Source organism: Fomitiporia mediterranea, assembly GCF_000271605.1.
Source record: "Fomitiporia mediterranea MF3/22 unplaced genomic scaffold FOMMEscaffold_18, whole genome shotgun sequence".
NCBI lineage: Eukaryota > Fungi > Basidiomycota > Agaricomycetes > Hymenochaetales > Hymenochaetaceae > Fomitiporia > Fomitiporia mediterranea.
Window position 1 is genome coordinate 320,752 of NW_006760403.1, and position 12,217 is coordinate 332,968.

The 12,217-nt window shown below is 47.5% G+C and overlaps 5 protein-coding genes across 5 annotated transcripts; 3 read left to right on the forward strand and 2 right to left on the reverse strand.

The window, feature by feature from the left end:
• Positions 1-1,487: 1,487 nt before the first annotated feature.
• On the forward strand, positions 1,488-2,630 carry FOMMEDRAFT_97720 (kinase-like protein; the record flags this gene model as incomplete). The annotated part of the gene is made up of 4 exons (XM_007271603.1): positions 1,488-1,770; positions 1,826-1,899; positions 1,960-2,118; positions 2,181-2,630. 4 exons carry the CDS (start codon positions 1,488-1,490, stop codon positions 2,628-2,630), a joined length of 966 nt encoding a protein of 321 aa, XP_007271665.1.
• Positions 2,631-4,318: 1,688 nt separating this feature from the next.
• Positions 4,319-5,002, reverse strand: FOMMEDRAFT_129777 (uncharacterized protein). The gene is made up of 4 exons (XM_007271685.1): positions 4,927-5,002; positions 4,772-4,867; positions 4,555-4,636; positions 4,319-4,462 (listed from the first exon to the last, which is right to left on the reverse strand). Exons 1-4 carry the CDS (start codon positions 4,990-4,992, stop codon positions 4,434-4,436), a joined length of 273 nt encoding a protein of 90 aa, XP_007271747.1. The 5' UTR covers positions 4,993-5,002; the 3' UTR covers positions 4,319-4,433.
• Positions 5,003-5,299: 297 nt separating this feature from the next.
• On the forward strand, positions 5,300-6,755 carry FOMMEDRAFT_97576 (3-deoxy-7-phosphoheptulonate synthase; the record flags this gene model as incomplete). The annotated part of the gene is made up of 5 exons (XM_007271593.1): positions 5,300-5,403; positions 5,461-5,553; positions 5,616-6,231; positions 6,316-6,381; positions 6,450-6,755. 5 exons carry the CDS (start codon positions 5,300-5,302, stop codon positions 6,753-6,755), a joined length of 1,185 nt encoding a protein of 394 aa, XP_007271655.1.
• A 279-nt stretch (positions 6,756-7,034) lies between these two features.
• Positions 7,035-10,666, forward strand: FOMMEDRAFT_162234 (uncharacterized protein; the record flags this gene model as incomplete). The annotated part of the gene is made up of 12 exons (XM_007271686.1): positions 7,035-7,205; positions 7,236-7,724; positions 7,790-7,936; positions 7,997-8,020; positions 8,092-8,187; positions 8,243-8,450; positions 8,520-8,731; positions 8,808-9,209; positions 9,295-9,420; positions 9,501-9,790; positions 9,868-9,873; positions 9,934-10,666. The coding sequence occupies 12 exons, from the start codon at positions 7,035-7,037 to the stop codon at positions 10,664-10,666; spliced, it is 2,904 nt and encodes a 967-aa protein (XP_007271748.1).
• A 243-nt stretch (positions 10,667-10,909) lies between these two features.
• Positions 10,910-12,102, reverse strand: FOMMEDRAFT_32130 (uncharacterized protein; the record flags this gene model as incomplete). The annotated part of the gene is made up of 6 exons (XM_007271551.1): positions 10,910-11,012; positions 11,094-11,167; positions 11,226-11,524; positions 11,596-11,669; positions 11,771-11,857; positions 11,915-12,102. 6 exons carry the CDS (start codon positions 12,100-12,102, stop codon positions 10,910-10,912), a joined length of 825 nt encoding a protein of 274 aa, XP_007271613.1.
• Positions 12,103-12,217: the final 115 nt, after the last annotated feature.

Here is a 12,217-nt window from a genome sequence, read left to right on the forward strand (position 1 = left end):
TGTGGTTGAACTCTTCCTCAAAGCCAACGACGTTCAAGACGTCGGCCACCAGCATCAAGCAACCGGATCTATCATCGGATAAGCATTATCGATGTCGTCGCCAATCGACAGTCCCCCACCGTTGCCGTCTTCGCGCTCCTCCCCGTCCTCATTCGACTCCGAAGAGTCCTTAGAACTATCCTTTGACTATGAAATTGATGCAGATGGCAAGCTCGTCCGTGTCTCTAAAGGCTCGAACAAGCCGTCAACATCAGCACCGCCGACACCACCCAAGACATTAGAACTGCCTGCTGAACCGGAAGCAAGTTCCTCTGTACGGCGCGCATCTCTGTCCCGGTCAGAAAGCCTACCTGGAGCTGGGCTTGGGCAAAGCACAACAAGCACCGACACACTTCTTGCGCCGCCCCGAACACTGACGCGCACCTCATCTGGACCCGTCAATACTGCGAGCCCTGCGCAGACGACGCGGGGTGTCGGGGTTGCATCGTTGACTAGCGGGCTTTATGGTACCAGTCGGAAGACCGGGCCTGCGCAACGCATCCGTAAAGAGGAAGCTGAGCGCCAACGTCGAGAAATCGAGGAGCGCATACGTCGCGAGGAGGAGGAAGCTGAGCGCGAGCGAGCGCGCCGTGCACTGGAAGAAAAGGAAAATATGTACTCAGAAATGCGTCAATCGCCGCCACAAGCCAGCCGCCCCATCGCAGCGCTCCCGTCTCGCCAGAACCAATTCGGATTCCCACGCGTCACTCGGCCACTGGTCTCTGCAAAGAAGCTGCCCACTGTATCCCGAATTCATGAAAGCGAGCAGGCCGAGCGTGAAGTCGAGGAAGCTGATAATTATGTTCAACCACAATATTATCAACACCGGACTGCAGCAGATACTAACGGCGATCCTTATTCCTATCTACCAACCTCACGATCTCTTCCCTCACAATATGCACCATTGCCATCTTCTCGACCGAACTCATTGCATGGCTTTCCCTCCAGAGCACGGCGTGTCACTGCTGAAGAGCGGATGCGCCAAGAGCAGGAGATTGCAGAAGAGCAAGCCCTAGGTAAGTAGACATTCAGCTTAGTTCGACCATTGTCTCACTATCACCTTAGCTGAAGCAGCAGAACTCCAGTCAAGAAAGTCTCCCTCACCACCTCACGCTTCTCACTCTCGACATGGACTTCACCAACGACGCGATTCGGATACTTTGCGGTCAGGTTTACCATATTCGCATTACTCCAAACGAGATGACCTAGCTTTTGACCAACAACACCGTCTATCCCCAACTTCACGCAGCCTGGGAGGAACAACCGCGGTTCAACCTACCGTCCGACAACAACGAAGCCCGTCAGCTCCAGAGAAGCCCACAACCACAATCAAAGCAACTGTCGAACATGCAGAGCAACACCTTCAAAGTAATGGGAAGGCTCACAGTTCGGGTAGCGGTCAACGAAGCCATCTACAGCAAGCTATGATAGATCTCAAAATGCGACCCATGACTGTTGGTAAAAAGGTATACTATCGACTTGATCTGATCGGTAAGGGTGGCTCGTCGCGCGTATTCCGCGTAGTGAGCACGTCGAACGAAATTTATGCTATCAAACGGGTGAGCCTAGAAAAGAGCGACGAGGACACTGTTGGCGGATACTTGAATGAGATTGCGCTGCTGAAGCGTCTCGACGGAAATAAACGAATTATCCGTATAATCGAACATGAAGTGAAAAATGTCGGGACTAGCAAGGGTTCTATTCAGATAGTCATGGAATGTGGAGAAATAGGTACGGATTCGGGATTTATAATGACGGTGGCCGTGTTACTAACGAGTGGCCCCAGATTTGGCCAGACTCTGCCAGGTTCATCAGAGGGAACCGATGAATACATTATGGATAGCATACTACTGGCAACAAGTGGGTATTACTTATCATTCATATCTGTAACGTGACTAAAGTATTTTCTGCACTTTGTAGATGCTTGAAGCCGTTCATGTCATCCACGAAGAGAAGATCATACATTCCGACTTGAAGCCGGCGAACTTCGTACTCGTCAGGGGGCAGCTAAAGCTTATTGACTTTGGCATTGCAAAAGCAATCGCGAATGATACGACAAACATCCAGAGGGAGCATCAGGTAAGCAAACATCATGCAAATCCTACACATGCAGGAAATTTACACTTAGTGCTCTCACGAAGATTGGCACCGTTAATTACATGAGCCCAGAAGCGATCGAAATGCCTGAAGGCATGCGCAAACTAAAATTAGGTCGATCCAGCGACGTCTGGTCCTTAGGCTGTATTCTCTATCAAATGATCTATGGTCACGCTCCATTTGCGCACCTGACGGTATTCCAAAAGATGAAAGCCATCCCGGATAAGAACTACATCATCGAGTTTCCGGAGGAGTCGGTACCGGAAATTCCTAGTCCGCGAAGTGCTTCTGGTGCTGCATCGGCTCCGCCGACGCGCTTGACGCACCTTGCTACTCCTGTAAGGAAGGATGTTATTGAGACGATGCAGAGGTGTTTGCAGCGTGATCCGAAGGAAAGGGCGCTTATACCGGAGCTACTTGATGATGACTGGTTATCTATGAGAGAACGTAAGTTATTTCACATAGACTATAGCTTGAATACTTTAGCTAAATGAGAAACACAAAATAGCTCCGCCTCCGCCGCCTCCACGAGAACCCACTCCACCACCACCACCACCTCGAGAGCCTACTCCGAAACAGGAAGAACTGGTGCTTGCGCATGATGAAGCTATCATCAACCATGAATATATGCGACAGTTGATTCGATTCGTTGTGCATCGTGCAAAGGATGCAGGGGGAGTATTGACGGAGCGGGAAATCACAACTGACGCTGAGGTGAGTTTAAGTTATTTTCCATGTGTTGGAGTCGTTTTGAATGTCGTCGCCTCGTTTTTTAGAACCTCGTGGCGGAGTTACAGAATATCACTACAAGAACGAGGCAATGAATACCAAGATAGATATCCAGTTTTTCTGCGCGGGGCGCAGTTCTTGTCGTTCGTAGTGCTTCGTATCATTCTATTCGAACATCTTTCCCTTTCTTCTAACGTCCATCATAATCTTTCTGTAACATGACGAACATTATGTATGGATTCGTCTGGCATGTACATTCATTGTTCTCTTCCTCTCCCATGTTTGTTGTCTGTCTGTCTGTCTGTCTGTCTGTCTGTCTCGTCTCCAGCATTCATAGCACATCCCCCTGCTCCCCTCCCGCCAACCAAGACACGCCTCTTCCACGTCCCCATGTCCCCATATGTCCCATTATTGAGCATAAAGCATACATACGTACATTCATTCATATAACCTGCATCCTCTTACGATCTCTCTTTTTCTTCTGTTTGTTCTTCTGTCTGTTCCCTTTGTTACCCGATTCTGATCTTGATGTTGACCGTTAGTAGGACAGGTAGTGTACAAAATAATTCTCTGTCTGTCTCTGTGTCTCTGTTGTTACTCGTTTCATTTTTAACCCTGTTCTTCCTGCTTTCCTTTCTTTAGCCTTTGTTCTTGTCCTGTTTTGTCATGATCTTCTTGGAATATTAAGGCTCACCAAAGTTAGCCGTATTTTATTCACTCAATTGGGATGAGTCCATACGAGACACCATTTGTTGCTTGAATGGTTAACAAAACTTACATGTGTACAAAGTGAAACAAAAAGTGCAGGAGAATTGTGGCTTGAAACACCTCTTGGCTAGGGATACTAAATACCCAGTGATACAACTCATTCCGAATCCGAATTACAGAAATCTTGGGGGCAAGCAATCCGTTTACACAAAGCCAATAGGAAGTAGAATTTAACGTTTTGGGATTAGACATGTACGGTCACGTCATATCTAGGTTTTCGGATACCGGTATGCTTAAGATCAAGATGGAAGTCGGAGGCGACTCCATAGAATGATAAATATCTTTGAGTGGTCTTCCATTGCGTAAATTTTCATTTCAAGCCGGCGGGAGTGGTAACATCAACGACACAAAGGAGTACCCCGGGAATCTACCCAAATGGTCTTGTTTTCCGAAAGCAACCCGTACCAAACGGTACCCCCAAGCACGCGTAACTGAAGGCTGTTCATATCACCTTAAGATCGCATCCGTAGGACTCGGACAATGGGCATATGACAGTGCCAAACTGAACGACGTGGAAGTCGAGACCGCAACTAGCCTTCTTCATGGCTCAAGAGGATTTCCGGTTTTCTGTTGTGTCGATCTTCTTTCTTCAAATTAGGTTGAGATCCACACAGGACAAAGGGTGCTGGTCAAGATTATATTCATGCCCTAGCTCGGGTTGTTAACGAGACGTTCTTGTGTAGTGAAATACGATTGAATTATGCGTGTTTAATCGTTGTATGTGATGCAGTAATGCACGGGGAGTAAATGAGAAGCAATAGACAGAGAAACGGACAACCAGATATACGGCCATCAACAAATCAACTTGGTCTCCCGACAGCACCTTGTTCTGTTTTCAGCATCGCAAAAAGAGAGGCACACATACGTGTCAACGAAATTCAATTGATGCGGTCTAGACGGAGAGCGACAAGCAAGACGTACCGGCATTATGTTCTGCAAACCGCGCCCCTACTCGTTCTGAGTACTTGAGGAACTTGTCAGTGCAATTCAATACACATTGTTCCTACATCCGCCGACCAACCAATCAAACGAAAAACAAACGCCAAAAAGAGAAAACAGTAGAGGAATCGGAGACGAGAGAGAAATAAATGAGTGATCCGGAATTCTCGGCACATGGTATAAGAAAGTGACGACGTACTTCTTTGCTACCGAGAGTTTTGCTCGTGAAGTCATTGCAACATGTCGTAAAGCAGCGTTCTACGAGGTTTGAGTATAGACGCATAAAATCTTGCATCTAGAGGTGTGGAGTTCGATTTATTATTGTTCCGCGGAATCGAGAGAGAAATTTGATACCTGTTTTTTCTCTATGACACGGGTCATATGTGCCTGCTCGGCAGCATTGAGTTGGGAAAAATCCATGGCGGAGTGGCAGGTACGAAGAGAAGGAGGAACGGAATAGCAAAAGTGACAGCGACAGCGGCACGACGCGACTCTATTCGTGATGGTTACATAATCCTCGGAAATTTGGAAAGATTTCAGTCCTGAGTCAAAAGCAGCACCTCTGATTTGCTGTATGTGCATGGAGTAGCAATCGCATGTTTCCTGATCATATCATAAAGGGCAGCTTCGACTTCGATTTCTTGATTCAATATAAAAAGTGCATCTTTCTTTGCTTTCTGCTCTCAATCTACTTCTAACCCCTCCGTTTGCTACAGTGTCCTGCGAAATGACCGTGCACGTTAAGGAAGCCATCTCGCGTCTTGAGAACAAGCGCGTTAAGCGTATTAGACCTCTTATTCCTCCCCAGATCCTCCAGGAGGATCTACCTCTGTACGTCTGGTTGATGCATCTCTGTACGCATATATTGTACTGATGAGATGCATGAAGGACCTTGTCCGCCGTCGAGACGGTGATTAATGGCAGACGATCGACAGAAGATATTCTGCACGGTAACAGCGACAAGCTCGTTGTCGTCGTTGGGTGAGCAAATATTCTATACACACACTTCTACATTGTCTAACTGACCAATGGTCCTACACTAGGCCCTGCTCAGTGAATAACGTCGAAGCAGCTCTCGAATATGCACACAAGCTCAAAGCCTACGCCGACTCTGCAAAGGACGACTTACACATCATTATGCGCGTTTATTTCGAGAAGCCCCGCACAACAGTTGGCTGGAAGGGTCTTATTAACGACCCGGACATGAATGGCACTTTCAGTATAAACAAAGGACTCCGGCTTGCACGTCAGCTGCTTCTTAACATCACAACGATTGGATTACCCGCGGGCTGCGAGTTCCTTGATACTATAAGCCCACAGTATACTGCTGATCTAGTATCGTGGGGTGCGATCGGTGCACGCACGACAGAGTCGCAAGTGCATCGCGAACTCACAAGTGCATTGAGTATGCCCACGGGATTCAAGAACTCTACGGACGGCAGTGTAGGCATTGCAGTCGATGCATGCCGCGCAGCGCGTGAAGGCCACGTCTTCCTCTCCGTCGGAAAGGAAGGGTTGAGCAGTATAGTGGAAACTGAAGGAAACTCGGATGTTCATATTATCCTCCGCGGCGGATCAAAAGGCCCTAATTACGAGGCCGAGTACGTACGTGACTGCGCGGAGAAGTTGAAAAAAGCTGGATTGCCGCAGAAGATTATGGTATGCTCCGTCTCTCCCGCATCTATTTCCAATAGTTTTAAAGGACATTGACATCTTTATTCCATCTTATTTGATGGTTTGTAGATCGATTGCAGCCACGGAAATAGCTCCAAACAGCACCAGAGACAACTCATTGTAGCAGACGATATTGTACGTTCTTCTCCCTTTCCTGATCTCCGTTGACCACTCGACTCATTAATTATTCTCCTCTTCTCCAGGCGAACCAACTTGCATTCGGCGATACAGCCAACAACATCATGGGCGTTATGATCGAATCCAATCTCGTCGAAGGTCGACAAGACATTCCTTCATCAGGTCCCTTAGGCCTCAAATACGGTCAGTCAGTAACAGATGCGTGCATCTCGTGGGAACAGACCGTCGGCGTTCTGGATCGCCTGCGTCAAGGGGTACAGGGCAGGAGGGAAAATGTACGCCGGAAGGCACGAGGGCTGGAAGAGCTGAAAGCCCCACCTGTCAATGGCATCGTGAATGGCGTGAACGGTCAAGTGGAGGCTGAGGCATAAAAGTCGGGTCTAAAATACTACAGAGGAAGAGGGAGGAGGGATTAAAAATACGACGAGTTATCTATGTTGATAATCTCAAAAAAGGAGGGCGGTAATCTTTGGATACGATATGTACAAGATAGGGAAATTGGAGCTGTCTAGTGTCTCAATCCTGAGATTATGTAATTGCTTCCGCACTGCGCTTAAGGGTCGAGGCAGTACTGTGTTTGACCCTCAACACCACTAATTTTCTGACTGAATAAGTCTACCTTTTCGACGTTCCAGCGCGTCTCAGTACGTATGCTGAGCCCTACGTCGCTGCTCAGACGCGTAAAGAAACCAGCAAAAAGCATTGGAAGGGCCGTATTGCTCTTCTCCGCTCAGGTCGATGGAGAAGCTGCTCTGAAGACCTCACCAGGACCGAGACCCTTCGCGAGTAGATGCGCTGGTGGTGGATGGAGGAAAAGAGTTGTACGTTACCCTTCTGAACTTCTCCCGTAGACATCCAAGCCTAAAGAGCAGCTAATTTTCCGTGTTTGGCAGATCGTTCTCGTGTTTCTCCAGGTTGTCCTCGGCCTAACGTATAATTATGCTTCCGGTCCGGATCGAAACGAGATCCCACACACGAACGCCTCTACATCCACACTCTACACCACATCCGCCAAATTCGCAATTCTAGACTTGGTGAAGCTCGCTTTGTGCGGGACGGTAATCTATTTTGAGGCACGTAAAAATAGTCAAAGTCAATGGACAGCGGCGTCTTCTTCATCGATCAGCAGCGGTTCTTCTCCGTCTTCCCGTACGAGTTTGATGCCCGCGGACGAGGAAGCGCCGACGCTGCCTGTGCGGTCGACGAATGAATTGTGGCGAGGTGATGCTATCAGACATGTGCATGGCGCGTCTAGCTCGCAGGCGCTTCTATTCGGCACGGCGGGATCCAATGTCGCTGTTGGTCTTCTTGCGTCCTTGCTTGCTCTTAATTCCTATCTCGTAAGTATCGATCTCCATGTTGCAGACATCGTCTTCGTTTGAATCTGACTATCATGTGAAATAAGGCATTATACATCACGAGCTCCAGCCCCGCGAACTCCACCCTTCTCCATCTCGCATCTATCTTCGCTCCTCCGCTTTCGGCAGCCATCTTGCAAATATCCACGGGCTGGAAAGCATCTTTCCAGCAATGGCTCGGGGCACTTCTTCAGGTCCGTGTTGTTCGCACAACTTTAACTCTTAATCCCGCCCTTCTAATGCCTCGGATGCAGATCCTCGGACTTCTCAGCGTCGAGGTTAGCCGCTCTCCTTTTTTCCCTCGAGTCGACTTCCCTTGCCATTAACACATCATTATGCCTATTTTTAGAGTCAATCTAATTTACTCGATATTGAAAGCAAATCTTTCGTTTTAATCTTGTTTATTGCTCTATCTACTTCTCTGTTTTGTATAACATTAAATGCCGTGAGTGCCACTTTCCCATATTTGTGGATGTCTTATTGATTTGTTCTATTACTAGGTCTATAAACAACATGAGACACCAATACCCAACATACTGACCTTCAAACTCTTCTCATTTGGATTACTTGTTCATCTCGTTATTCTTATTCTCAGTAACATATTTACCTTCAAGCCCCCAATGTCCATTACAAGTCATTCCTCGTTTAACTTACCCATTCTTGCGCTTTGTGCAATTGTTGACATTGCCGGTATCAACTTAATCTCCAGTAAGCAATCCAATTCTTCCATGCTAGAAGAAGATCAGCGGATTGATTAACTTAATGCTTCTGTTCTAGGTGGTTCCAGCGGCGCCGTACTATTTGGCATCTCGACCTCCTTATCTGCGTCGATCCTTCTCGGATGCTCACGGATCAGTTACGAATTGGTCGACATTGGTACTGTTTGTGGACTTGCTGTTGCTTTACTTGGTTTCTACGCATATTGGGAAGCCGAGTCGGGAAAGCAGGATGCCGTTCTCATGGCCTCACCGGAGCTGGATTCGAAGAAGGTACTATTTGGCTATTTTTGTTCTTTGCTTTCTGGTCTAGAAGTGATTGAGCTGATACGTTTGTATTGTTTCGTAGAGTCCGTCCGTCCGTTGGTTGCTTTCGGCTGTACTACTTTCGCTGTTTGGTATTATAACCTACATCGGGTGTGGACTATCTCCTAGAGCCAACACACATTCCAACAATCTATCGCTACAACAGAACGTAACTAGTAATGAAAGCCGACGTGCATTTTACGACGGTCTCACAGATCTTGCTTACTTCCCACCTCGATTACCCACGTCACCTGTTTCACCACCAGCACTAGCACCGATCGAAATAATACCCACCCGCGTACCTCTGCCTTCTGAGCAGTTCTTCAAGGGAAATAGGACGTACCACGAATTCGACGACGTCCTTTTGATCGTGTTCTTCAGTCATGCACGGTACGACATAAATTTGGATTATTATAAGGAGGTGTATGCAGAGTTTTTCCCGAATGTGAGTTGTATTTTCGTAAACGTCTACTGATTGTACGTTTGATGTTGATTGATATTTATTTACCTATTATTCTCGATATCTGAAGATGGTGTTTGTTGGTCCGAAGAGTAGGGAAGATAAGGGATTCGGACATTCGTATGACGTCCTTGTGGACTCGTATGAATCTGATGAAGATATAAGTGATTGGAAGAATTATAAAATGGCAGGACGTGTGAGTAACCTTTCATCTTTCTTCCAACAACAGCATTTAAAATAATTAACATCCCACATTCCTTTTGACTCACAAACCAGATGGCGCACCACATGCTCTACACAGTCCTCACCACCCCGCCCTACTCAACCAACAACTACACAGGCTACCTCTGGGCGCCTTTCGACATGCTTCTCAACGTTCCACGCCTACAAAAATTCAATCAAGATAGAATATGGTATTTCTCACCCTGGGGAGAATACGTGCCGAATCGAGCAGTTAGTTTGGATTTATGGAGTAATAAGAGTTATCATGCGCCGCCTGCGAGGATATCACCGGATCCGGAGATGGATTGGAACCAGACGTATAGGGGGTGGTGGCTTGATTGGTGGTAAGTCGCGATTGATTGATACCTATTCCTTTGCGTATCTTGATAGCGCTGATTGTTGGCATTGTTATACTTTATAGGTGGGGGTACGTCATCAGTTTGCTTGCAACCCAAAAAATCAGAAAAACTCATCAATACATTCACAGAGATCCACATTACGGAATCCCAGTCTGCAAACAAGCCTTTGAACGCGTCTCTCGCGTCCGACGACGTCGCATGGCCCGCCGCTTCACGAACAACAAAACACGTTATATTGGCGGATCAGCGGATACATTGTACATTCCTGCAAGACTGGTGGACGAGTTCAAGGACTTGTTGGGAACGTTCTTGAATACGTCGTGTTTTTTGGAGGTTGCTGTACCGACGGTCGTGCATTTGTTGGTTCCAGAGGATGAGGATATTTTGTTTGTTGATCATGTGCGTATGTTTTCTCTCATATTTCCGTCTGTTGAACTGAATAATTTCCCTCTATTCTGCATCGTTTACGGGCTGCTAACGTCGACCCCTCATTTCAACTGTATTCGATATCTCCCGAGTCAGTGGTGGATATGGAAACCACCATTCAACGCCTCCTTCGTCCGAGATCGCTGGGGGAAAGGTATGGAAGTCGATACGTTCCATACGTTCCACTGGGGCGACAAGGGACCAGACGGCGTTTGGCGGGCCATCCCAGAGCACATCGAGGACGTACGAAGTCTATTTAGGGAGTCGGCAAAGCGTCAGAGTGTCTGGTGGCCTTCATCTGAAAAATCATCATCAAGCTTACAGAGCTCAGGAGTGTACAGAAGTGGTACTGAGAGATTACGGGGATCGCAGAGAACTCAGACTAAGCATGGGCAGAGTAGGCCCTCCACGCACTCAGCGTTTACTGATGGTTGAAGCATGTAATATTAAGCATATTATAATATAATCACGCATGTTAGGTTGCATTTAGTACTTACAGTACTACATCACTGCGAAGAAGGGGAAAGGATGGAAAGGAGAACGTCATTAAATTTAACTACATTGCACGAATGTGTCTTGCGAAAGGTTGGGTAAGTGTCCCATGTTCAACAATGGACACTCTAGGTATAATTGACCATGTGTAAGATTTGTTGCCTTTCTACTCGGCCATTCATTTATTTAGTCCTGACTGTACCGACTCCCGCTCCTACTCTGGCTTTCCTCTCGGGTCTCCTCGCGCTTCTTGTCCTTCTTGCGTTCCTCAGCAGGTAATAATTTAGACCTGTGTGCAAGTTTGCATTAAGTCAGTTTCCAAGATTCGTAACGCGCATCATACGAATGGGAGAGGAGGCAAAGGACGTACGATTTTTTCTTATCCATGAAAGCGATGAGGAATGCTATAATGACGAGGCCAAATGTAACTATGACGAAAATCCACTACAGAAAGTTACTCAGTACAACCGTTCAAAAACATGTTTCATAGACGGGTACTCACAGCAGGACCGAAACCCAACTTTGCATGCCCTTTGCTCTTCTTGTGTACGGTATTCTTCGTGCACAGAACCCCGGCGACGTCCAGTATGAACACCGTCATCGTGAAGATGAAGGCCAACAGGGTAGTAAAGAAGGCCTTCTTTCTCGCGCTGACGGCCTTTCTCGCTTTCGCTAGGGGTGAATCGTCATCTTCTGAGTCCCTGGGGTAGCGGTAGGCGTCGTCAATCGCTTGAGGGGATGGGTCGCGCTTGGCCGCACTAATCAGGGCGAAAATGAGAGCGAGGAAGATAAATACGGCGGCTGTATGTGCAGAGACGCAGTGTTTACGCTCAGTTCTCGGCTTCAGTGACGTGGAGACATGAACCACGTACCTACGATATGCAGAACGAAGGCGCCTGTTAGTCCGTCATGGATTGCATCCTGCAAGTCGTCCGACATTCCAGGGCTGGATAGCGAAAATACCACCGGAAGGTGCGGAAAATTAAGTCAGCTCGATGTTAGCAACGGTGGTGATGGTCCAGGGATAAACATGTCGAAGAGACGTACACGTCCTTGAAAGTCCAACCTAGCTGTCTATCATGGCATCCGCCTTTGGTTACCTTACTATTAATCTTGGCTTTCCCAATCCCAAATCTATGATAGACGTATGTTAGTAAACATCGTGAATTCGTTTTCAACGAATGTGCTTACGAGTTCTTCGCACCGGTGGAACAGTAACCCCAGACGCCGAACCGGAACTCGTCGGAGACCTTGTCGATAAGAGCGCTCACCTCGACCTTGACCGAGAAGAGATAGAAGTGAATCGTTATGGGAGTCGCTGCTGCGAATCCCATTAGAACAAATGCGATGAGCAGTAGGAAGACCGAAAACCAGCGCATCGCTGCAAATCCCGAGCCACCGGATTTGCGCGGTTCTTTATACAGTCAAGAAATCAATCGTCAGAACGGAACAACGGAATTCGCGGAGTTCGACATGCAACGTACCATCCACCTC